The 27,225-nt window shown below is 41.9% G+C and overlaps 1 protein-coding gene across 3 annotated transcripts in view; it reads left to right on the top strand.

The window, feature by feature from the left end:
* Positions 1 to 27,225, top strand: part of atp8a2 (ATPase phospholipid transporting 8A2) — a 443,947-nt gene that overhangs the window by 306,657 nt on the left and 110,065 nt on the right. For all 3 annotated transcript variants that reach the window (XM_080197362.1, XM_080197361.1, XM_080197363.1), the window contains exons 26-27: positions 5,088 to 5,271; positions 7,813 to 7,923. In XM_080197362.1, coding sequence (XP_080053488.1) covers positions 5,088 to 5,271; positions 7,813 to 7,923 — 295 coding nt within the window. The remainder of the gene's footprint in view (positions 1 to 5,087; positions 5,272 to 7,812; positions 7,924 to 27,225) is intronic.

The raw sequence follows: 27,225 nt of genomic DNA, 5'->3' as shown, positions 1-27,225 counted from the left end.
AATCCAGAATAATTCATGATAGTTTTAAATTACTGTGATGAATTCCAACATAGAATAAAACTTTTTTGAAAAATATTTCTTGAGACAATTTGATCCATTGCTAAATTTAGAAATTGATTATTTTCACTTTCTTCATTCTTTGCATTGAGGCATCAGCAGTTTATCCAAATGACTATTCTTTATCTCAGAGTGCTGGTTGACCCTGGCCTTCACAACTGAGGCCACTCCTGCCCTTAACTAATGTCTCAAGGGAAATCTGCCACTCTTACTAGGTCTGGCCTACACATGTCTTCTGATTCACCGCAATGTGGTTGACTCTGAAATGATCTAGAAAGCCCAGAAATTTGGTTGTCTTAAATTGTTACAGAAAAGTTCAATTAGAATAAAACTGGACACAACATCTAGCATTGAACGAGGTATCAGAAACAACAAAGGCAGCTTCTGCCAAGTCGACCCTGCAAAATCCTCACTAACATGGGGACTCGTGCCAACATAGGAAGAGCTTTCCTACAGACTAGTCAAGCAACAGCCTGACAAAGTTATCTTCCTACCTTACAGCTAATGCCCTAGATTCCCGCATCGATCTTGAATGTTCCCTGTTCCACTGGCAGGACAGACCCCCCCTTGTCAGAAGGGATTGGCACTTTGAATCCTCAGCATTGATTCTGATCCCCACAAAGTCTCATGGGCATGGGAATCTCCTACTAATTGTCACTGACTGCCCTTCCTCAGCTGATAAATTGGTACTTCTCCATGTTGAAAATCACTTGGAAGAAGCAATGAGCATACATACCAAGGGCACAGAATGTACTCTGGGTGGGGGACTTCAGCATCCATCACCATGAGTAGATTGGTGGCATCACTATTTAGCAATGTCAGAATGAACCTCTGCTTCCCTACATTGGGAAATTCAGACATTGTTCTTTTGTTATTTACCTTAATGGAATTATTGAAATATAAAACGAATTGTCAGGGTTAAAGCTATTTTTATTAATGGTAAAATAAATTCAGTTGATTACAGAAATAAATACTAGATGTTAAGAAATTTAAGGCTGTTATTTGATCCTGAGGTTTGAACAGTTATACAATACTTGTTCTTGCAACCCAGACAGCTTGAATTTGGTTTGATTACAGCCTTAGAATTGAATCACAGCTATTGCAGTATTGTAAATTCCTCATTGTAGAGTTTATTTCATTATTTAAGTGATTGCTTACTTGGGGGGGCTGCTCCGATGTCAGGAAAGACTATTCTTGCATAGTCAAGTGTGTACAATAATTAGAATTAGCAAGTTTGAGCATGTTAGTGACCCACAATAAGATAGAAACTTAATCAAGCAATTCGTGCTAAGTCCATTCCGATAACAGTTTGAAATATTTTTAGCAAGACCTGTCAAACTGACTATTAAAGGGAGTTGCTGCTTTGTGGATGTAATTTCTTTCATTTTTAGAGTTAAAAGGATGTAATGGAATGTTGGTATTTTCCAAGTTAATAGCAATAATAATTAAAATATTTGACAAACATGGTATGCAAGCTTCTATTAACATTATTATCGTCTTCAGTATTATGAACTTGAAAAACTGGGTCATATAATAAAGGCTTGCTTGTCTGTCAGATGATCTATTCCAAAGGATACAGAACAAAGCCCTAAACATGCAGCATATGTCACTGACTGGACATGTGGCTTGTCCAGATTTCCACTTTGGGGATAGACTGATACCAGATACTTGGTGTCTGGTAGAGTCAAATGGCCTTTGAACATCCAGGCATATGACACGTTTAAAAATTCCCGTATAAATACACAGGCAGTAGACATGGTCTGTTGTTATATAATTACACTCGGATTTAAACAGCAGTTCTTTCACACTGGCAGGCACAAATGGGCCAGAGTGAGTTTTACCATGATTGAGAAGAGGACTGGAACTTGGCCTTGTTGGCAAGATGTTCTGGAAGAATGTCAAAACAATCATCAAGTGAATTGTGAAACACATCTTGAAAGTGTTTACAGTCAATTCAATAATTAACCTTAACGCGTTGAGATACCTGAGTAGTCAAGATGTAGTTTTATCTGGAAATTGTAAAGAAAACAGACTTGCATTTATATTGTGCTTTCATAGCCACTGAACAGCTGTAAAGCACTTTGAGACAGTGAATTACTTTTGAAGTTTGATTGTAATGTAGAAATGTGGCAGCCACATTTAACACAGCGGGCTCCCACAAACAGCAATGTGGTAATGAATGACAAGATGATCTGTTTTTATGATGTTGGAGAGGGGTAAATATTAACTCCCCTGCTCTTCCTTGAAATAGTCTACCCAAGTATGCAAATGGAGTCTTAGTTTAATGTCTGATCTGTCACCTCTCATACTGCAATACTCCCTCTGCTCTGCTGTGGAGTGTCAGCAGGGACCTTTGTGCTCAAGCCTGAAGTGGGATTTCTACCTGAAATCTTGATATTCAGAGGTGAGATTGCTGCAAACTGAGCCAGGCTGATATAAAGTTACTAAAAACTGTGAAGATGTGTATAATTGAGATAAGAGTGCTCCTTGAATGAATCATTTACACATAGTGTTTGATGTTTTCTTTGTGTTGTCCTGCACTGTGTTTACAGGATCATGATTGGTGACCTGGTACTGGGGCTTTGGGAATGCAGTTCATAAAACTCTGGCATTTGTGTAATCTTCAAAAGATATTATCAGTTACAAGGACAAGGACAGGGACTAATTGATGGATGACATTTGGATTTCTTGCCAGCATGGGCCATTTATGAAAACTGAACTAGCTATTGTTTTTATTTCTAAGCATTCAGTACCTGAATGCTGAGAATATGCTGTTGGTACATTTTTTTTATTCACTCAGGCTAAGGGCATCACCTGACAAGGTTAGTATTTGTTACCCATCCCTAATTGCCCTTGAGAAGATGGTAGTGCCACCATCTTGAACTGCTGCAGTCCTTGTAGCATAGCCACTACTAAAGAGGGAGTTCCTGGATTTTATTATGTTTCATTTTCTGAAGAGTTACGAATAGGTCTGAACAGTGCACATTCAGCCGTGAACATCTCCAATTCATGCCTGATTTTGGAGGGAAGATCATTGATGAGGCAGTTAAAGATGCAGCTAAAGGGCACCACCCTGAGGAATTTCTGCAATGATGTCCTGGAGCTGAGATGATTAATCTACAGCAAACGTAGACATCTTCCTCTGGGCTAGATCTGACTCCGGACAGTGGAGAGTTGTCCCTAATTCTCATTGACTTCAATTTTGCCAGAGTTCCATGATGCCACACTTAATTAAATGCTGCCTTGATGTCAAGGGCAGTCAGTTTCACCCCATCTCCGGAGTTCTTTTGTCTGTACTTGGATTAAGGCCATAAAGAGGTCCGGAGCCAAGTTGCCATGGCAGATACCACACTGCGCAACAGTGAGTAAATACTCCTTGATAGAACTGTTGACAACAGCTCCAATCACTTTGCAGATGATTGAGAGTAGACCAACATTAATTACAGAATTGGATTTGTCCTGCTTTTTATGGATAGGATATACCTCGGCATTTTTCTACATTGTTATATAGATTACTTTCTTGCAGCTGTACTGGAACAACTTGACTAGGGGCAAGGCTAATTCTACAGCACATTTTCAGCACTACTGCCAAAGTGTTGTTGGGGCTCCGTAGCCTTTGTTGTATCCTGTGTGTTCAAACTTCTAAGAAGTCTCACAGCACCAGGTTAAAGTCCAACCAATGGTTGTCCACTAGTCATAAAGTCCACTAGGCATTATTGGCTAAAGCAGTTTGGAAACTTTTGTTCTGGTATGCTGGCCTCTGCCTTCATATCATTTTATGAATAACATTAATCGTTGCTGGGTCAACTGTTTTCTTTAATATCACTGTATTTCTGGTTTTATAGCAGAACAGCTTTTACTTTAGAACATAGAACATTACAGCGCAGAACAGGCCCTTCGGCCCACAGTGTTGCGCCAACCAATTAAAAAGCAATGACCCTCTAACCTAAACCAATCCCTTTCCATCCATAAACCTATCCACGGATCTCTTAAACGCCCCCAAACTAGGCGCATTTACAACTGCAGCAGGCAGGGCATTCCAATCCCTCACCACCCTCTGGGTAAAGAACCTACCTCTGACATCCGTCCTATAACTACCACCCCTTAATTTAAAGCTATGCCCCCTCGTGCTAGCTTTCTCCGTCCGAGGGAAAAGGCTATCACTGTCCACCCTATCTAAACCTCTAATCATCTTATATGTTTCAATAAGGTCCCCTCTTAGCCGCCTTCTTTCTAACGAAAACAACCGCAAATCCCTCAGTCTCTCCTCATAGGACCTCCCCTCCATACCAGGCAACATCCTGGTAAACCTCCTCTGCACCCTCTCCAATGCCTCCACATCCTTCCTATAATGTGGGGACCAGAACTGCACACAATACTCCAAGTGCGGCCACACCAGAGTTTTGTACAGTTGCAACATGACACTGCGGCTCCTAAATTCACTCCCCCTACCAATAAACGCCAAGACACCGTATGCCTTCCTAACAACCCTATCTACTTGATTCCCAACTTTCAGGGATCTATGTACACATACACCTAGATCCCTCTGTTCGTCAACACTATTCAGAGTCCTACCGTTAGCCCTATACTCTACACATCTGTTATTCCTGCACACATCTGTTATTCCTTTGGGCTAAAAGTAAAGGAATCTTGTTTCAATTTATAATTGTGTTTCCACTGTTACCACCTCTTTTCCTCCTCACTCTACCCTATCCCCATTCCTGCACATTTAAAGCATCACATGATTAGGCCTCTAACTTGCTTACCTCCATGATGATATGTGCAAAGACATTGCACATTGGAATTGTGCCAAAATTTGTTCTTTCCTCTCCTTTTGGGGTTGTGCCCTTTTGAACTGCAAAATACTTGATGCTCAATCTTTTATGAGTATCATTGGTCACCTTAACCAGATTGGTTACCATGTCATTGATCATCTGATCAAAATGCTGCCACATATTAGTATTTGATGCATGCAGAAAAACCTGTAGATCTAAAGGTATCTTAGTGATTTACATCTTATTTCATTTCAGAGTTTCTCCTCTCCAAAAATCAGAAATAGTAGACATGGTGAAAAACCATGTTAATGCTATCACCTTGGCCATCGGAGATGGAGCAAATGATGTGGGGATGATTCAGACTGCGCATGTTGGTGTGGGGATTAGTGGCAATGAAGGCCTGCAAGCCACAAACTCTTCTGATTACTCCATAGCACAGGTTAGAGGCTTTAAATATTTTGTCTTTTTAACCATAATCAAAAATGTCCTTCATTCTTTGTAAAATGTGATCTTCTGCAAAATGCAGTCAAAGTATTTTGCTGCTGCACTGAATTTGGTCAATTTCCTTCTCCATTTGTAAACTATGGAAGTTAACATGGTCACATAAGCAAATGGTTTATTTGAAATTGTGGCTATTACAAGTTATGTTATCAAGGAGGAGAGACATAGTAAGAAGTCTCACAACACCAGGTTAAAGTCCAACAGGTTTATTTGGTAGCAAAAGCCACTAGCTTTTAGAGCGCTGCCCCTTTGTCAAGTGACTCACCTGATGAAGGGGCAGCACTCCGAAAGCTTGTGGCTTTTGCTACCAAATAAACCTGCTGGACTTTAACCTGGTGTTGTGAGACTTCTTACTGTGTTTACCCCAGTCCAACGCTAGCATCTCCACATTAGGAGGAGGGAAGGCAGGGTACTTGACTGACAGTATGAGCAAACCATAATCAAAATAGTATTTTTAAAAAAACCTTACCATTTAAAGAGATTGTGATTTATTGTGACACATTTTTGAGAGTTTTTCTTGTCATTCTTCACTGCTAGTCCAACCAGGACCACTCTACTTATAGCAAACTCTATCGAGCTGACTTGTGGGCTCAGTAAATCTCAGCAGCTTCCTGGAATCTTTGAATCATCCAGAAAACACCGATTATCAGATTACAGACTTGGTGATGTGATAACTCGCTGCCATCTCTGATAGCCAGAAATATCCTCAAACTGATGTCACTTAATTCTCCACTCCTTTTGCCACCCTGTCACCTCTCCAAGAGTGTTACTCACCAACTTTTGTCAAGTTAGCTATTCATCACATGTTTTGTTCAAGGAACACTCTAGATCGTGCATTGTGCAGTGACACACTACAGAATCTACAGTGTGTTTGTGGGTAGTTTTGAAATAAACGATGGGCATTTAATTACATGGTGAAGAAAATAAGAGTATCAATAATTTGGTACCAAGCTTTAAATAACTTGTCTGACAGATTGAAGCTGAGTTAATATTCCTTTCTTCTACTGAAGAGCAAGAATTAATGAGAGAGAATAATGCAGCTCAATAAATATTTACCAGAGCTGGAAAGGTAGTGAATGGAGTCCCAGTGGCAATAAGTCAGCTAAAAGCCACAGGTGAAAGGGAGGTGGGCTGAAAACATCATGTCATAGTTTAAATTCCACTATATCAGAATGATTTCAGGGGCTGAATTTTCCAAGGAGGATAATTGTTTCCCCTCCCCTACCACCACCACCACCACCACCCCCCCCCCCCCCCCCCCCCAAAAGAAAAGTTGATTACAAGCTAATCAACCTTTGAAATAAATAATGTGGGTGACAAAAACAAGTTGAAGGTAGAACTTTCATTCTGACATAGTGGAATTTAGACAATGACATGATATGTTCAGTCCATCTCCCTTTCACCTGTGGCTTTTAGCTGACTTATTGCCATTGGGACTTCATTCACTACCTTTCCAGCTCTGGTAAATGTTTACTGAGCTGCATTTTTCTTTCTCATTAATTCTTGCTCCTCAGTAGAAGAAAGGAATATTAACTCAGCTTCCATCTATCAAGCAAGAAGTTATTTAAAACTTGGTACCAAATTATTGGTGCTCTTATTTTCTTCACCATGTAATTAAATGCTTCAGTGGAAGGAAGTCCTGCCTTGAGAACTGCTGGCCGAACAGATTGGCAATCAGTTTTCCCGTTCACAGCAGTGTCAAAAGAAAGTAGTGGGCCCTTTCTGAGACTACAAGGAGGACAACCAAGAAATGTGGTGGATACCACACCAAGATAAGTGGGGCCTTTTTGGTAGAGGTGAGGGGGGGCTGCTGAGGAGAATAATTGAGCACCCAAGAATGGGGGAAGCGGGGTTTGGAATCAGATGCCGATGGTGGGGAATGCAGATTCTAGGTGGCCATGGGGGAAGGCACAAAGGAGTGGAGGTACAATCTTGAGGGGATGCCCCTGATGTACACAGGGCACATGCCCAATCCCTCCTGCCTTCTCAATGACTTTGATGAAAAAAACAGCCTGCCCACTCTGGCCACCTTTCACTGCTCAGCGTGTTACAGCAGTGGAAGTGGGTTGATGTCCTTAAATGGACATTAATTGTCCGCACAGGCCTCAGTAGGCCTCTGGGCAGGCAGGCTAGTGAGTTCCTTACCTCCATCTCATGGAGATCAATCAAGGATCAGCAGGAAAGCAATGGCCTATCCACACACCATAATTTGTGTGCACATCCTGCTGAAAATATGCCTAGCTGGCTGGGGTTATGGGTTGGTGGGTGGCATAAGTTCCAGGTTTACCACACTGAGGAAATACTTTAATTGTGATGTGTTGATCTTTGATATTGTAAACCTGATTTTCATTTGAACATTACAATATTTTTAGCATCTGAGCAACTTTAAGTGAATTAATCATTCCATGCATTATTTGCTCTTTAGTGTGGTTTAAAAAATTCTGTGTGGTATTGATAAAGGCTTTTTTTCTTCTTTTAGTTTTCATATTTAGAAAAGCTTTTATTAGTCCATGGAGCCTGGAGTTATATCCGAGTGACAAAGTGCATCCTTTACTGCTTTTACAAAAATGTGGTGCTGTACATAATCGAGGTAAGAAGTCATATCTGTGTCTCAATCATAATTTTGTTTGAGATAGAATACAGAATACCTTGATGACTTGTATTATGCTTCAGGAATAGCAGCTATTCCCTATCTACACATCATACTTATCCAACTTCGTACTTAAGAATTTTTGCTTTATGAATATATTTGTAAGATATTTTGAACTGAATTTTAATTACAAAAATGAATAGGTTGGGATTGAGTAAGTGGTTAAAGTGGAAAAATGTGGAACAGGAATTAAATCCAACTCAAGTCTGCCTACTTCCACTTCCATCAGAGATAGGACGAGGGATGGTGACCAATCCACTTATGAAAAGGGGGCTGGTCATTAAATATCATGAAGTTGCATACCTTCATTTTAAGCCATAACCACAGCTTGCATTTCCCAGACCTTGGGCTGAACTGAAGAGGAAAATACGTTTACAGCACTTACTGGGGGCCAAGAGGAGCAAGTATGTTTCCTATTGCCCCTTCCAATTGGAACCTCTTCAGGCCTTCATTGGACTACCATTGCCCCCATACCACCCCAATGATTTCACTCCCCCGATGCAGGTACCTGTTGCACTTTAGCCTTGTCATGCAGATTTCCCACACAAGACACCCAACTAATCAAATAGGCTGCCTGGTGGAAGCTCCGCATTTAAATTCTTAGGACATTTTTCCAGGTTTACTGGCCTGACAACAGTCTCCACCCCTCCATCAATGCACCCTCCACCACAATGTGCCCTGTGTACTCTTTTTTTTAACCTTGTGTAGCCCCGTCTCAACTTTCAATTTTCATTTTCTTTCAAAAATGTGCATTTTTAAAGCACCTTTAACATAATAAATCATCGCAAGACAGTTCAACGTGTTATCAAGCAATATTTGACACTGAGTCACATAAGGAAATATTTGGCCAGGTGACCAAAAATTTGGTCAAAGAGCCATATTCATTACAGCATTCCAAAGAAGAAAGAGAAGTAAAGGGACAGGCAGATTTATTTTATTTATTAGTCACAAGTAAAGCTTACGTTAACACTGCAATGACGTTACTGTGAAATTCCCTTAGTCACCACAGTCCAGCACCTGCTTGGGTCAATGCACTGAACCAGCATGTCTTTCAGAATGTGGAGGAAACCGGAGCACCCGGAGGAAACCCACGCAGACACAGGGAGAGTGTGCAAACTCCACACAGACAGTGACCCAAGCCAGGAATTGAACCTGGGTCCCTGGTGCTGTGAAGAAGCAGTGCTAACCACTGTGCTGCTGTGCCACCCCAGAAGGAGGGAATTCTCGTGCTCAGGGCCTAGTCAACTGAAGGAAAAACCACCATGGTAGAGCTATTAAAATTGGACTTGTTCAAAAGGCCAGAATTGATGGAATGCGGGGATCCTGGGTGCTTTACCATTGGAGGAGATTACAGTGATAGGGAGGGCAAAGCCGTGGAAGAATTTTGACAGAAAGAATGAGAATTGTAAGATTGAAGGTTTACTCAAAAGGGAACTACTACATGTCAATGAGCACAAGGGAAATAGGTGAGCATCCCACTGTTGCTGTGCAGTACTGTGTGTCATTTTGCTTCCACCTCACCTCATCTAGGTTGCTCAGCTTTCTAAAGCAGTCATAGTCCAGTCTAGTGTTCTAGTTTCTCTTTCTAATGAGAGCTTAACTCTACTACAATATACTCAGTACTCCCAAACATAATTTATTTCAACTAGTTAGATCCACCAGTGCTTCTGATCTTGTATCCTACTCATATGCTGCCTGAGGAAGGAGCCCTGAACGCATTTTAGGAATTCTATTCCCTTTTCTCTATTTGGTCCCCTTGGCCAGTCAGCAAGTGTATTATCAAAATGTTCCAGAATATTATTGTTCAAATTCATCAGTAATAACTGCATGTTACATCTTCCATTGGCTTGAGTGGAAGCCATTTCAGCCAATTCAGTGGAACCACTGAAGGGTCGCTGCCTTTGATTATTTTTTGTTGAGGTTTTTTAAAAAATGGAAGGGCTCATGACAAGCGTTGTCTTACTTATTACTAACACAATGCAAAATGGATTAAATTCAAGCGAGTGGCTTCACCAGCTTGACTTTGTCTAGATTTGAACCAAGTGCACTCTAGCTGGCACTATTTCAGTTTATCATCTGTACAGAGTTCTGCTGCTGTTAGACTAGTAGCATCAAAAGTGACTCACAAGGTCAGTCAATAGGGTAAATCTGTAGTCTTAACCATTACTACAACATGCAAAAAGACTCACCTTTCCAATCATATTCAGTCAGTCCATGTAAATGTACATCTGGATCAATACCAGACTTCACCTTTGACCTAGGCAATGGAGAGAGGGGAGACAAGTGTTGAGATAGGAGGTCAATGAAGAAATTTCTTAGCTGACAGCTAAGAAAGTGTTTTTCAATTGGACGTTAAACCACTAAACAGAAAGCCAGAACCCTAATTTAAACGTAGCTTTCACATTCTACTTTAATCCAGAAAGGAATTTTCTCATTCATTTCTTATCGTTAATGCTCTGTTGCTGTTTTGGCTTTGAAATAAAATAGTTACAATACTGCTGGGATATGCAGTTCAGAGTGGTGCTGCACAAAAAATGAACAACTCTTGCTTTGTGCTTGATGGTGTGAGTAGTGAAACACTCACCAAACCAAGTCACAAAACAAAGACTGGTATTAAACACTAATTTCATCACTTCCTGCTGCTGACTTGTTCTTTTCTGAGTCTTTTAGCACAATAATGCAAAGGGAAATGATGTGCAAATAAACTAAAATATATTTTGTTCTAGTATCAGCATGTAACACACTGGGCTACTGAGGGTTGGAAAGAGCAATGAACTATTCTTTTGGAACTGTTGTAACTGCACTCCCCTGTTTATGGATTGTGTGTCTCTGATTATGATGAGCATTCCTTTCTTGCTCAATGTTTAGTTTTATGATGGTGTACCCTGGGGGGAATACAACATGAACTTTGTACCATAATCTTCCTCCAATGTACTTCTCCAGAGTATTCGTTAATTGAACTGCAGTGTGATAAATTTCAGTACAAATTGTCAAGTTGTTTTAATTTACAATCCCTCCTTGTGATATAGAGAATGTCGTAAAATGCATCATATTACTTTGTTATCGGGCTAACAACTTTTTCTGCTGAACCTTTTCTCTGAATCTGACCCATTTCAGACTGGGAAGACCTTTCATTTATTTCTTCTGGCTCTCTATCTAGACATTGCTGAGCTGACTGTGGACCTTATGTTTCTTTTCTTTTGTTCCATACCCTTGGAACTTGGCAATTCGTCTTCTGAGCAATCAAAGCAGATACTACATCGCCCTAAATGGGGGCCCCATAATGTCCATAGCTTTATGCTGTGAATGGAACTTGTCTGTCTCACTCAACATCTCATGTGAATGCCTACTAAGAATGTCTCAATGATGATCCACTTATTATCCATGACCACTTCAGTAGCTGCTTTGTTAACCTTGGACTTGGAATACACATGGCTCACTTACAAACAATACAGACATGGGGGCAACAAGGTGGCACAGTGGTTAGCACTGCTGCCCCACAGCTCCAGGGACCTGAGTTTGATTCCTGGCTTGGATTACTGTCTGTGTGGAGTTGCACGTTCTCCACTTGTCTGCATGGGTTTCCTCCAGGTGCTCCGTTTCCTCCCACAGTCCGAAGAGGTGCAGTTTAGGTGTATTGGCCATACTAAATCAACCCTTAGTGTCTTGGGATACGTAGGTTAGAGGGATTAGCTGGGTAAATATTTAGGGTTACGGGGAAAGGGACAAGGTGGGATTGTTGTCAGTGCAGACTAAGGCCGAATGGCCTCCTTCTGCATTTTAGGGTTTTGATGATTTATAAGAGGTATGCGGAGGCATGGGTATGGCCCAGGTTTGAATCCTATCATGGCAGATGGTAGAATTTGAATTCAGTAAAAGTCTGGAATTAAAAATTTAATGATAACCACAAAACCATTGTCGATTGTCGGAAAAATCCATCTAGATCACTAATGTCCTTTAGGAAAAGAAGTCTGTCACTCTTACCTGGTCTGATCCACTTGTGACTCCAGATTTTATAAATATATAAAAAGGAAGAGGCTGGCTAGGGTGAACGTTGGACCCTTAGAGGATGAGAAAGGGGACTTAGTGGTAGGGGATGGGGATATGGCTGAGGTCTTGAATAACTTTTTTGTTTCGGTCTTCACGGAGGAGGATGTGAATAAATTGCCGGCTGTTAGAGATGGAAAGGTGGTAGGACTGGAGGGTCTTAATGACATTACTGTTACTAGAGAGGCGGTGCTCGACAGACTGGAGGGGCTGATTGTGGACAAGTCCCCAGGACCGGATGGAATGCATCCGAGGGTTCTGAAAGAAATGGCGGAGGTGATAGTGGATGCCTTGGTGGTTATTTTCCAGACGTCGCTGGATTCCGGGGAAGTGCCGGAAGATTGGAAAGCGGCTAATGTTACGCCGTTGTTTAAGAAGGGTGGCAGGCAAAAGGCAGGGAATTATAGGCCGGTTGGTTTAACGTCTGTTGTAGGTAAAATGTTAGAATCCGTCATCAAGGAGGAAATAGCGAGGCATCTTGAGGGGAATTGCTTCATAGAGCAGACGCAGCACGGTTTCGTTAAAGGGAAATCGTGTCTGACAAATTTACTGGAGTTCTATGAGGATGTGTCCAGGGCGGTGGATAGAGGAGAGCCGGTGGATGTGGTCTTTCTTGATTTTCAGAAGGCGTTTGACAAGTTACCTCACAAGAGGTTATGGCAGAAGGTCAGGGGACATGGAGTTGGGGGTAGGGTGTTAGCGTGGATAGAGGATTGGTTGTCAAATAGGAGGCAGAGAGTGGGGGTCAATGGGTGCTATTCGGATTGGCGGTTGGTGACTAGTGGAGTGCCCCAGGGGTCGGTGCTGGGGCCTCAGCTATTTACCATTTATATAGATGATCTGGAGGAGGGAACCGAGTGTAGGGTGTTGAAATTTGCTGATGACACCAAGAGTGGTGGAAAGGCAAACTGCGCGGAGGGTGTGGAGAGTGTGCAGAAGGATCTAGATAGGCTGGGCGAATGGGCCAGGAACTGGCACATGGAATTTAATGTTGGCAAGTGCGAGGTGGTCCACTTTGGTAGGAATAATGGTAGGAAGGATTATTACTTATGTGGAGAAAAACTGCAGCAGACGACGGTGCAGAGGGACCTCGGGGTCCTTGTGCATGAGTCGCAAAAACCCAGCTTGCAGGTGCAGCAGGTGGTCAGGAAGGCGAATGGGATGCTGGCCTTCATAGCGAGGGGGATTGAATATAAAAGTAGGGAGGTCTTGCTGTGGCTGTATAGGGCATTGGTGAGGCCGCAGCTGGAGTACTGTGTGCAGGTTTGGGCGCCGTACTTACGCAAGGATATTTTGGCCTTGGAGGGAGTGCAGAGGAGGTTTACTAGGCTGATGCCGGAGTTGAGGGGGTTGAGCTATGAGGAGAGGCTGAATAAACTAGGCTTGTACTCGTTAGAGTTTAGAAGAATGAGGGGAGATCTCATTGAGACGTATAAGATGATGAATGGGATGGATAGGATAGAGGTGGAGAGACTCTTCCTGCTCAGAAAGGACAGTAGGACTAGGGGGCACAGCCTCAAGATAAAGGGGGGGCGGTTTAGAATGGAGTTGAGGAAGAATTTCTTCACTCAAAGGGTGGTGAATCTCTGGAATTCTCTGCCCGTTGAAGTGGTGGAGGCTACCTCGCTAAATATTTTTAAGAAGCGGGTTCATGAGTTTTTGATAAGAGAGGGGATTAAGGGTTATGGGGAGAGGGTGGGAATGTGGAACTGAGCCACGACAGATCAGCCATGATCTTACTGAATGGCGGGGCAGGCTCGAAGGGCTAGATGGCCTACTCCTGCTCCTATTTCTTATGTTCTTATGTTCTTATTCAGAGCAACGTGGTTGACTTTTAAATGCCCTCTGAAGTTTAAGGGCAGTTAGAAATAGGCAATAAATGCTGGCCCAGCCAATGATGTTCACATTTCCTGAACAAATACAGAAAAGGATAGGTCTCAGTTGCAATCCCCCCATATGCAAATTATCTCTGGACACATATGAGAAGGAACAAAAGACTTGTTAACCATCATAAACTGGACTGGACAATGTGCCTCTGTTTAAAAGAGAGATGGAAAAAAGGAACAAATGTCGCGCACGCTGATGAGATTCAACTCATGTTGGGAGTTCCATCAGCAGCCAATTGACCTCATCCTGTACTGGAGTTTGCACATGTTTGCCATTCTTTGTAAAGAAAAACATTTGGAGATTATAATATTCCAGATATGACATTAAAACCAGTTTCTTAAATTTTTAAAAGCTGTACTTATGTCTGGGGTTTCTGTAATCTTCCTTTATCTCAGTATGCACATTGCAAATATATAATACTGATATCATCAAAGGAAACTGTGGTGGGGAATGGATTGAGCTAAGAACATTTAAAATCACTTACAAAGGGAATGACTAGGTTTTTTGTCTGATGGTAAACCTGTATGTTCCAAATGTTCTCAACTCTAAGAAAAAAGATTTAAAGGTAGAGATAATCTCCAATACAAGTGTTGCGACATATAAACATGGAAAATGTCTGTACGCTTTGGAAAATTTCAGCCAGCAGCAGTATCTCTTTTTGATGCTTAGCATAGTCCAACTTCAAAACTGTTAAAGGTATGTTACACAAAAGCTTTATTGAATGCAGTGCAGTCTCCCGTTAATCATCCAAGCATGTTTTGTTTGTCTTGAGCAGATTACAGTACATATTCTTTAGAATAATTTTGCTTTTAAGTATCAATGTTTACAGGTAACATTCAAAATAACTTGAATCAGTTTTATGCCGCAGTGTCATAAAACAGCGAGGAGCAAGGGCGTTCAACTATTATATTGTCCTCTACTAATGTTCCTTCATGTTTTTGCATCCATATTTCTTAACATTATGCAAGATTCTATTTATTCTCGAAATTTGTGGCTTCTTCAAAGTTCTCGCCTGATGGATCTTTTCCCTATTGCCCAGCTCCAGAATTTTATTATTAAACACTTTGATCACTCCTCGATCTTTTCCATAGATATCTTCAAAGCTTTTAATGATCTGGCACCATCTATTTGTAAACAAGTTACAAATATGTTGGCCTCCCAACAAAGAAAGCCATGTTCTTGAATGGTTAGTTTTCTTTCTCATCGTTCTATGTGTGTGACAGTTGTTAGTTTCTTTTCTGTTTGTTTTCCCAATAACTCAGGAGTGCTGCAAACTCTTTCTTTATCATGTTGGTAACCTCCTGCACACATTGTCGAGTCCTGTACACTTTTTCATATTTCCAGTTCCATAACATTTTTGACTTTGTCCCAGGTCGATTGCTGCTGAAACCATTATTCATGCCTTTGCAATCTCTAGACTCAACTATTCCAACATGCTCCTGGCTAGTCTCCCACATTCTATCATTTATTAACATAAGTTTGTCCCAAACTCTGCTATCTTCTAGCTTTTAGCAAACTTAAGTAAGCTACTTTGCAGGCTTTGCAATCTTAAATTGGTTGTAGGTGTAACTCTTAGCACACTCAGGATTGTTCAATAGATGTTGCCCAATCATGGAATCACATCTAACGTTAGACATTGGGCAGAATTTTCCCAGAAGGTAAGACACCGTCTTATGACCTTGTCCTGCCCGACATTTGGTGAGGCAAGGTAGAGAAATCGGGTGGGAGGTGAAGAATCAAGTTTGCACCCTGTTTTTTGCCTCCCTTGATCTTACTGGCAATGTTTGGCCAGCAAAATTGATTTAAATGTTAATGACATGCTTTGTATGAGTCCTGGATTCTATCGTCCAGGCTCACTTACCCTTACTAACTTACCAGCCAAGGGTCTCCCTGACAAGAATCATGTATGGTCTCCGGGGATGGCCTCGCAAGGGGGATCAGAGGCCATTGAAGCCAAAAGGCTTGTTGGGGGCAAGGCTGGACAGTGAACGTGGGGCAGTGCCAGCCTGGCAGTGTCCACCTGGATACCATCCCTGCCAGGGTTTATCCTGGGGGGTGGAGCCAGAGCCAGAGATTAATAACTGGGGACCTCCGCAGGTGTGGGAGGAAAGTGGAACCCTGCTGTGTGGGGTTGATCCGCAATCGGGTATGGAGAGGGGGATCTCTGCATGGAGGGGGGGGGAGGTATCAGGGAGGGAAAGAACTCCTTGTGGGGGCAATCTGCGACTGGGGAGGGAGGTAACTCTGCCTCCCCCACCCCATGCAATCAGTGATGGAGGGAGGGGACTCTGCAATGGGGGGACAACAGGAGATCGCCCAGTACCGTGGGAGATGAGGTGCCTGTGCAATGTCATTCTTGGAGCTCAACAGCCAACTTCACTGGCGAGCTTAGACTCCATGCCCTCTCCAGTTGGCGAAAATCACATCCTGACACTTTGCTTTGTACTGAGTGCCATAAGATTGCATTTTCAAACTCGCCCGAAAAATTAGTCTGAACCTCTCCCATTTTGTTGAGAACGATGGATTGATTCATATTGGTCTGTTCAGCATGCCCTGCACTACAATCTACAGATGTTTAATGCCCTGAGAGAGCTGCCAAGTGAAAGACACCATTATGGAAAGTGGCCACACCTGTGCGTCATTAACAAAAGGGTGTGAATTTAAATGCTTTCCCCACACTCTCAGCCAGTCACACCAAGAAGATGGCACCTAATCCCATGGTTTATGAAAGGTGAGCTCGGACGCCTGCTGGATGCTGTGGAGAAGAGGTAGACCATCCTGTATCCTCGGGAGGGAAGATGACCCAGGAGCATGATCTCCAATGTGGTTTGGGAAGAGGTGGCATTCAGTGCCCATGGCCTGACACACGGGACTGGCGGCCAATTGACTGTTTGGTGGGGTGATCAGATGCCGCCAACACTTGGTGTTGGAGGGTGGGGGGTCTGATGCCAACATTGACTGCTTGGCAGAGAGGGGCAGGGGGCAGGAGTCCAATGTCTGTTGGGAGTTTGGAATGAGAGGAAGGGACCAATATCAGCAGTGACTGTTGGTGAAGGTCAGGGGATACTGGCACTGATTGTGGGCTGGGGAGCAAATGCCATTTTGATGGCAGGGGGCAGATGGACACTGTCTTTGATTGTGGTGAGGGGGTAGCGATGCTGACTTTGATCAAGGAGTGGGGAGCCCCTGGGGCCTTCGTGGTGAGGTGTGGGTGAGGTTTTTTTGCTCTGATCGGGGCGCCTTTTAAAAATGGCACCCTGCTTTGCGCAGCCAGGCTTTGCTGGTGTGTTTAAGCCTCAATATGATGGCATGAAACACACTTCCCCGTCCTCCCATATATTTTGAAGAAGCAACTTAAGATCTGGCTGGAAAACTATCCTATCTCTCTGAAGAGAAAAACACCGGTTTTCAGTCAGATTCTTCCACCTTGCCCATTTTTGATAAGATTCCACTCCTTGTTTTTCTAGTCACATAACTGCACATATTTGACATATAACAAAGGCATGCAATTTTTCTTCTGCTGGGTTTTACCATTGTTCACCTAAATATTGGAGCATGTTAAGTGTCATGCCCATTCACATATGTGTCATGTAATGAACTTTCTCAGTACTGTTAAAAATTGGACCTAAAAACACATTGTTGACATGGCTATCACAAATCAAGTGACTTGGCATTTAGACTAAAGACACTATCAAGTCTCTGGTGAACATCTAATTAAATATGGATATTGAGGAGGGTACCCTGCAACCATTTGTGAAATTCACACATCTCATTGTTTAAGGATAGGCCAGCAAGTAAAGACTGGAGTTTCCAGTCTGCCTGGCTACCTCCATGTTTTATACTCAACAAAATGAAAGATCAAAACTCAAACTATCAACTTCCCCTTATAATAGTGGTCTCCCTGTCCAAACTAAACTGAATGAGCCTCAAAAGTGTTAACCTAATGGACTTGTGATCAATGCTGGTTTCAGATACTGCACACTATTTACCCTACGACTGAGCAGGTCATTTGAACCACCAATCAACAGCTTGCCTGAGAAACAAATTCTGAAACTAGCTGCAAGTCATCAAGCAGCCAAAGTATTTAATCTGTTCAGTTTCAAAGTTCACCTGAGAACAACCTGCTAGGTACTCAACTACATAAACCTTGCAACATATTGTGAACACTTGGTTTTGCAAAGCCCTCAATTCAAGTTTAAATCATCAAATCCGTTCAAGAAAACTCAAGCATGTCATGTGGCCAACCAGAAATCATAAACCAAAGACTGAATTAATTATAATCTGTAAAAGTGCACAACCTTTATCTGTATCCAATTTTTGTGTGTGTGTGAGACTGAGTGAGTGTCATCCCATTAACGAGGGGTAAACATGTGAAAATAGATAACCTTTATTTTTAAACACACAGAAGCTTACTGCTGAAATATTTAATTGGACCACACACCAACAGTTTTAAAAAAAGACACGTTTTTCCATATAAAATATATTTATTGCCGACAGGAAGAGAACAAAACTAAGTTATATCTGTGACAAACACAGTGGGCAGGATTTTACAGCCTTGTTCATGCAGAATCCGCAAAATGTCACCCGAGGCCAACGGACCTCCCCATTGTCCGCCCCTCACCCAATCCAATTCATTTAATGGGCGAGGTGGTAAAACTTTGGCCAATATGCTGGATTATAGGAAGTCTGTTTAAAAGAGTGTTCATTAACACTAAACCTCAGTGTAATATGTAACATAAAAGCCAAAAACATAGTACTGATTTTAAAGTAAGGACTGTAACTGTAAACCTACAGTTTGTAAAGGAGAAATTGTTGCATGTAAGCTGGGACTAATCTCGGTGATCTAAGGCATGGACTGGACAGAAATGGCTGTAAACATGTGCATCTGTTGTACTTACTATTTCAATAATGTGTTGATCACGTGAACATTATAGCAGGTGTGCATATTTACTGTATTTTTGCCAACAAGCATGCTTGCAAGCCTTCAATGTCTAATAGCATCAATGCTTCACTTCAAAATAATATCCTGCACTGGACAATGTTTTGTTCAGTATACACTTTGAACCTGTGCACATTAAATGGAATGAAAGCAGTATAAATTAAAATTCTTTTGTAAGCATGTTTTTGAGCAATAAAAGAGTGGTGTTGATTGATTCGTTGATGTAGTTTATGATTCTGTTGAGAATAAGTACATTCAAGTTTTTTTTTAAATTACCCTGCATATTATCTCTTTCGACAGCTCATAGTATGGATGCATGTTTAAATGAGTAAACCTTTTCGGAATATAGGAACGGAATTGCCTATTTTTTATATATTTGTGCATGGTATTGTGGGCGTTGCTAGTTAGCCAACACTGATTGCCATTGAGAAGGTGGTGGTGAGCTGCCTTCTTGAACTGCTGCGGTCCATGTGATGTAGGAACACCCATCATGCCATTAGGAAGGGAATTCCTGGATTTTGACTTGGCAACAATGAAGGAACACTGCCATTCAGTGATATCGTGGCTGATTTGTAGCATAACTCTGTACACCTGCTTTTGTCCCATATTCTTTAATACCACTGATTAAGCAAAAAAACTATCAGTGCCAATTTTACATTTAACAATTAATCTCACCTGAATTTATATTTGTGGAACAGAGATCCAAACTTCTCAAGGCCAATTAAGGATAGGCAATAAATGCTGGCCTAGCCAGCAATGCTTACACCCTATGAAAGAATATTTTTTAGAAAAAAACCTCTGCAAAATTTTGCATATTAAAAAGTTTGCTAATTTAATTTCTGAAAAGTCAGTTCTCACTTTTAGACTATGTCCCTAGATCAAGACTCCCTAACCAACAGAAGTTGTTTCCACCTACCCTAATGCTTCCTTTAATCTTGAAAATGTCAAGCGAACTACATCTTCAAAATTCCAAGGAATCCAACTGTCTTCTTTCAATCTTGAGATCAAGGTATAATTCTGCTAACTCTATGTCCAATTTCTCCTTAAGGTGTCGTATCCAGAATTGCTCACTGGTTTTATATAGCTGAGGCATTACTTCCACACTGTTGTATTCTAGCCCTCTATATATAAAGGCCAGCATTGTTGTAGCCTTTTTGATTATTTTCTATACATGTTCATGACATTTCACAAATATATGTAGGGGAAATGATATAGGGAAGGCAGTGGCATAGTGTCATATCACTGGATGAGTAACCAGAGGCCCAGTCCAATGCTGTGGGAGCATGGATTCAAATCCAGCTACGGCTGCTGGCAGAATTTAAACTCAAGTGACACATCTGGAGTATAAAGCTAACCTTAGCAATGGTCGCCATGACAATCATCATCGATTGTTGTAAAAACCGTCTGGTTGGCAGTCTTACCTACATGTGACTTCAGATCCGCAGCAGTGTGACTGACTCCACATCCTGCGAAATGGCCTAACAAGCCATTCAGTTCAAGGGCAAATAGGGGTGGGCAACATTGAGATAGTTAGTGATGCCCACATCCCACGAAAGAATACAGAACCTATGTATCTGCACCATAAGACTGTTCGGATCTCCATGGTTTCTAGCTTTTCACCTTTTAGATAACGTTCTGCTCTATCTCTTTTTTCCTCAAATTTGCCTTCATTGAAATCTGTTTTTTACCCATTCAGATAATCTATTATATCCCTTGGTAATGTTACACTCCCATCCACAATGAAGGATCTCAAAGGTCTGAATGGCCTACTCCTGCTCCTACATCCTATGCTGTTTACAGTGCTGCCTATCTTTTTGTCATCAGCAAATTTGGATATGTATCTTTGTATCTCAATATCTATATTAATAGTTAAAGGCCAAACAAAGATCCGTGTAGGACACATTTAGTCACTTTCTGCCAAATGAAGTACCTGCCCATTATCCCTGCTGTCTGTCTGTCTCCTGTCCTAACCAAGTCAGTAATTTGCCTTAAATTTCATGAACTTCACTTGAGTTCTGTCTTGTGGGGGACTTTATCAATTACCTTCTGGAAGTCCGTATGAATAATATCTATAGATTGGACATCCCTGTCCACAACTTTAGCCACATCTTCAAAAAATTCAACCAGAACTGTCAGACATGATTTGCCCTTATATACCATTGCTGGCACACTCAACAGCTGATAAATATTGCCAGTTGTTCCACCCATTCAAGTTGATGTAAACTTTTTCCTGACAATCTAGTGCTGAATACTGGGATCTTAAAATGCTAGTTATTTTAATAATTAATTTTAGCAATTAATTTCGTGGGGCAAAATTCCAGTGCCAATCATTGCTGAATTAAACATTAATTTAGTACTGCAATGATGTTCAAAAGGTTTTATCTAGAAGGAGGTACCTCATTTCCTAAACATTATTTTGCTACATATTTTCAACCATGTAATTCTCAAATGTTTACCTTCTAATGTTTCAGGCTGTTTCAATTTTTCCATTCTCAAACTGTTAAGACTCCATAATGATCCATGTGACAATTACTGAAACTGCTTCTGTTTACATGCACATTCTCAAACTGGATAGCTTGATGTGATAGACTTAAATGTTGTCAGAAAATTCTGAAAAAACACAGCAGGTCTGGCAGCATCCATGGATGGAGAAACAAAGTTAATGTTTCAAATCAAATGTTTTGACTTGAATATGACATCAGTCCCGTCTCTCTATATCTCTCTGCAAATGCTGCCAGACCGGCTGAGTTTTTCCGGTACTTTATTTTTATTTCAGATTTCCAGCATCTGCTTTTTTCTTGTTTTAATCCATTTGTGTTGTGCCTTATCGTGTTCCAGAATATGCCAAAGTGATACTTAGCCGATAACTTTGTTCTGAAATGTAGTTATTGTTGTTAGACAAATTCAGCTACCGATTTGCATACAGCAATGTCCCATGACCAACATTTTCAATGAATGATCTATTAATTTATTTTTAATACTGAAAGTTGCTGCCGCTTTGAATAATGGCATGGGAATTATGTCCACCTGAACAGACCTCAGTTTAACTCCCTCAGTGCTAAGTTGATTGAACTATCAGTGATTATTTAAATTCAGTAATTGGAGCGAATGGGTCGCGTAGCATTTGCTGCTAACTCAGTTTATTGCTGCTCTGTATAGAAGCGTGCAGCCCAGGTTGAAATACGTCAGTTTTGGGGAGGGTTGTTATTTCCATTCTCAAATTGTTAAGACTCTGGAATGATTCGTGTGACAATTGCTCAAACTGCTTCTGTTTATAGCTGGTAAGATTGAACATCAGGAACTCTTGGCGGTCCTAGTCCACAAAGCTTTACCCACATGGATTAAATTCACTGCTTTAGGGATCGATGGCTGGTGTCTTTTGTTTTTGTTACTGTTCCTTGAAATGGCTGATGTGATTCATTGTTCAACAGTAATTGCTGCATGTTTGACAAGTCTACCTTGTGACGTACAGCAGAGTAAAAGCTCCCATCCATATAACTGATCTCCACTGTCAAAAATGCCAATAACAGCATTAATCAAAAGCTAGAGGCTTCTGGCTAATTTTTCCCAAGCTGTCAAATCCCAGTTACTCATTATTTATACTATTATGCTGAGTCTGTACTAAGCATCCAGAACCTTTCCAGTGTATAAAAGAAAAGCTCAAATTACTCGGCTCAATTGAAGTGAACACACACTAATATAAACCTTGAAATTCTGATGGAACAGGGAATTCTCCTGTACCTTGACAATGTTGGGAATTATTGTTTCTAAAAACAAATTGCACTCAGACTTGTCTGTCATTTATCTTCTGTCCAAATTGATTTATGTAACTAAGCGCCAAATATCAGTGAGGTCTTCAGCCTGTGTATGTTGATCTTGATCCTTTGAAGTCCAATCACATGGCAAAGAAACTATCGGTATTGCAGGAGCTGAAGTCTTCTCATTTGGCATCGGCATTTACCTTGAGACTCAAAGAAGTTGAGTCTGGAGTTGGGCCCTTGTTTACATTGGTATACTACTGATGTCACCCTATTTCTCCTTGCATTTATTTGGTGCTTAATCACAACAAAATACCTCCAGATGTTTCACACAATGAATTCCTTTTTGAAGTACAGTGTGTTCTTATGAAGGCAGACAAAGCAGCCTTTCTGCAATAGCAATGCCTTTCAACAGCCAAGAGATGAATAATCAATTCCTCTATTTATTATCAGTCTTGATTTGAGGAAGTAATGTTAGCCAAAACTTTAAGAAAACTCTTCCTGTTCTTCAAATATTGGGATCATTAATGTCCACTTGAGCCACAGCAGCTGGCAAACCTGACATTACCCAGTGTATGGTACCAACAGAATAGTAACCATTCCCTCAATACAACATTAGAGTAATGCTTAGCTGCAACTCCAAGTATGGAAGTCAAGCCTAGGTCCTTCTGAGTCAAAACTGAGAGTGTTTTAGATGTGTGGTGATGGTGACTGAAGGATTGAACTGCCAATTTTTTTTTGGGCAAGGGGACTTGTGTTACAGAAATAGCGCCAGACGATACTCTACAGAACATGTCACCATAGCCAGTATAAACATGGGGAGCAAAAGTCAATGCAAACTCTGGCATTCTTATGGGCGGCACTAATGAATTAAATAAGATGCGATGTTGACACCAGCATGCAATCAAGAATGTGACACCATAAAACCCTGGAGGTTTTTTTGTGTATTCATTGGTTTTGCTTATTTCAAATCAGGAATCTTTGATTCTTAACCAGTTAGGTGGTGATCTTGGCATGTGAAAGTTATCCTCCAACAATAAAATGCTGATTTCATATTTGTCAAAGGAAGCACATAATAACTCATCTTGCAATGTGTAAGTTTTGAAAAATACATTTGTAAAAAAACGTTGATTTTTCCAAACCAAAAAAGAGCTACAGATTAATGCAATAGCCGGCATCATTCCAACTGATAGCATGAAACAGCAGGTCACGTGGCCCATCAATCAGTAAAGAATGGCTGAGATCAGATACTCGCAGTGAACACTGAGTAGGCTGCAGTTCAGGGATTAAACCAGGATATACACAAGCCAGATCATTGGTCAGGGGTTAGAAGAGAACAGAAGAACATAAGAAATAGGAGCAGGAGTAGGCCATCTAGCCCTTCGAGCCTGCCCCGCCATTCAATAAGATCATGGCTGATCTGTCGTGGCTCAGTTCCACATTCCCGCCCTCTCCCCATAACCCTTAATCCCCTCTCTTATCAAAAACCCATCAACCCGCGTCTTAAAAATATTTAACGAGGTAGCCTCCACCACTTCAACGGGCAGAGAATTCCAGAGATTCACCACCCTTTGACTGAAGAAGTTCTTCCTCAACTCCATTCTAAACCGCCCCCCCTTTATCTTGAGGCTGTGCCCCCTAGTCCTACTGTCCTTTCTGAGCAGGAAGAGTCTCTCCACCTCTATCCTATCCATCCCATTCATCATCTTATACGTCTCAATGAGATCTCCCCTCATTCTTCTAAACTCTAACGAGTACAAGCCTAGTTTATTCAGCCTCTCCTCATAGCTCAACCCCCTCAACTCCGGTATCAGCCTAGTAAACCTCCTCTGCACTCCCTCCAAGGCCAAAATATCCTTGCGTAAGTACGGCGCCCAAAACTGCACACAGTACTCCAGCTGCGGCCTTACCAATGCCCTATACAGCCGCAGCAAGACCTCCCTACTTTTATATTCAATCCCCCTCGCTATGAAGGCCAGCATCCCATTCGCCTTCCTTACCACCTGCTGCACCTGCAAGCTGGGTTTTTGCGACTCATGCACAAGGACCCCGAGGTCCCTCTGCACCGTCGCCTGCTGCAGTTTTTCGCCACATAAGTAATAATCCTTCCTACCATTATTCCTACCAAAGTGGACCACCTCGCACTTGCCAACATTAAATTCCATTTGCCAGTTCCTGGCCCATTCGCCCAGCCTATCTAGATCCTTCTGTAGACTCTCCACACCCTCCGCGCAGTTTGCCGTTCCACCAATCTTGGTGTCATCAGCAAATTTCAACACCATACACTCGGTTCCCTCCTCCAGATCATCTAAATAAATGGTAAATAGCTGAGGCCCCAGCACCGACCCCTGGGGCACTCCACTAGTCACCAACCGCCAATCCGAATAGCACCCATTGACCCCCACTCTCTGCCTCCTATTTGACAACCAATCCTCTATCCATGCTAACGCCCTACCTCCAACTCCATGTCCCCTGACCTTCTGCAATAACCTCTTGTGAGGTACCTCGTCAAACGCCTTCTGAAAATCAAGAAAGACCACATCCACCGGCTCTCCTCTATCCACCGCCCTAGACACATCCTCATAGAACTCCAGTAAATTTGTCAGACACGACTTCCCTTTAACGAAACCGTGCTGCGTCTGCTCTATCAAGAGTCAAACTTGCATCAACTGACAAGGAAAAGGCTTAAATGACAAGAAGATTTATGTGAACTGCCAATTGGACTTGTGATTAAGTTTACGTTGGTAGATAATGGCATGTCAGAAAAATAAAGGGAATAATACCAAAGGGAACAGAGAGACTGGGGGCATATCTGCCCAAATCATTAAAGGTGGCAGAACAGTTTGAGAAAGTGAATCCTGGGATTTATAAATAGGGGCATAGATCACAAACACAAGAAGGTTCTGACAAAACTCTATACAACACTGATTCAGGCTCGACAATTCTGGACACGACACATTAGGAAGAATGTGAAGGCTTTAGAGAGTGCAGAAATTTTTTATGAGAATGGTTCTAGGCATGTGGGACTTGAGTCACATGGATAGATTGGCAAAGCTTGGGGTTATTCTCAGAAAAAAGAAGATTGAGAGAGTTGATAGCAGTGTTTAAAATCGTGAAGTATCTAGACAGTGCAGATCGGTGGAAAGATTGCGAATCAGAAGACATCAATCTAAGGTGATTGTGTAAAAAGTTTCTGCTCCTTTTGCCAACGAGTATTAGGATCTGGAATGCACTGCTTGAGTGGGTGCTGGAAGCAAGTTCAATCATAGCTTTCGAAAGGAAGCTAAATAAGGATCTGAAGAGAAATAATTTTCAAGGCTATGTGGAGAGAGGCCAACTGAGTTCTTGCAGACAGCACAAATGCAACAGGCTGAATGGCCATCCCCTGAGCTACAACTATTCAATGCAAAACAGAGTTTCAGTCCTTAAAGTGAATTAAGTCTGGTCAAACTGCAAGATCAAGAGTTTTTGGAACTTGCAGATGACAGCTAAGATATTCCCAAGTGCGTGTGTGTGTGTGTGTGTGTGTGTGTGTATAATATACATATATGTGTCTATTTTGGTCTCTTCCGCTTTGAGCTGAGGATTGATCAATAACACATGCATTTTCCATTTTCCTCCGGACCATATGGCAGTTGTGAAGTTTCAAATGATCAGTAATATAAATTATAGAACAAATCTAGGTTTTGTTGTCTTCATCAAGGGAAAATATGATAATACAAGGAGAATGGAATAGTTTACACTTCCAATCTCAACAATATCAAACACAGAGGATGTGATCTTACCAAAATAATTGTAAGCCCAGGACGGGTGTGGAAACAGGAGAGTTTCTGATCTGTTTTTTGGGCAAATTCAAATTTGCTATTTTGTGTACTTAGAATTTTTGAAAAAATTCTCAAACAGTTTCTTGCCTGTAGAGAGGGGCAACGGGGTTTAAATTGCCCGAATGCTGGCTGAGAGCAGCAGAGCTACCATTGTGCATGTGCAGATCTCTAGCAGCAGAGGTCTGTTACTCAGTCTCTGCTATTTTCATCCTTCCTAAACAAAGCAACCCTCCTGCCCACAGCCTTTCGTGCCTCCCCCCACCCAAATCAATTTCCCCTTCCCTCAACCCTGCGATCACCACCCTGACCCTGCCCATGGCCAGCCCCAATTGCTCCCCTGTCTTCCCCCGCCAATCCCTGATGCAGAGTGTCAGTGGACCCCCCCACCACCGACCAGCCACCCCTGGTCCAGCCTTGGCACTGCCAGGGTGCCACTGTTCCAGGCTGACACTGCCCAAGGAACAGTCCCCCTTGCTCCAACCTCCCCAGGGGGCCTCAATGGCCTCCAGTTCTACTGGTGAGGCTTTCACAACTTGTCCCCATTGCTGGGGACCAGCTGTGATTCTCTCCAGAGAGACCCTCTCCCGGAGAGGCCACAGAGGCAAGTGAGCCTGGACAGTAATGTCCTGGGCTCGTTATTCAATTCAAAGCACATTTAATTATAATTTTAAGTTAGTTATTCAGCCTCGCACCAGAAATAGGTGTGAATCTGATTTCTTGGTTCTCGCACAGTCTTACCAGCTCACCCCATCGATTGACTGGTGGGACACAAAGGTAAATTCACCCT

This window comes from Carcharhinus amblyrhynchos, chromosome 10 (genome assembly GCF_965287045.1).
Source record: "Carcharhinus amblyrhynchos chromosome 10, sCarAmb.v2.hapA, whole genome shotgun sequence".
NCBI lineage: Eukaryota > Metazoa > Chordata > Chondrichthyes > Carcharhiniformes > Carcharhinidae > Carcharhinus > Carcharhinus amblyrhynchos.
This window is presented reverse-complemented; position numbering and strand designations above follow the sequence as displayed.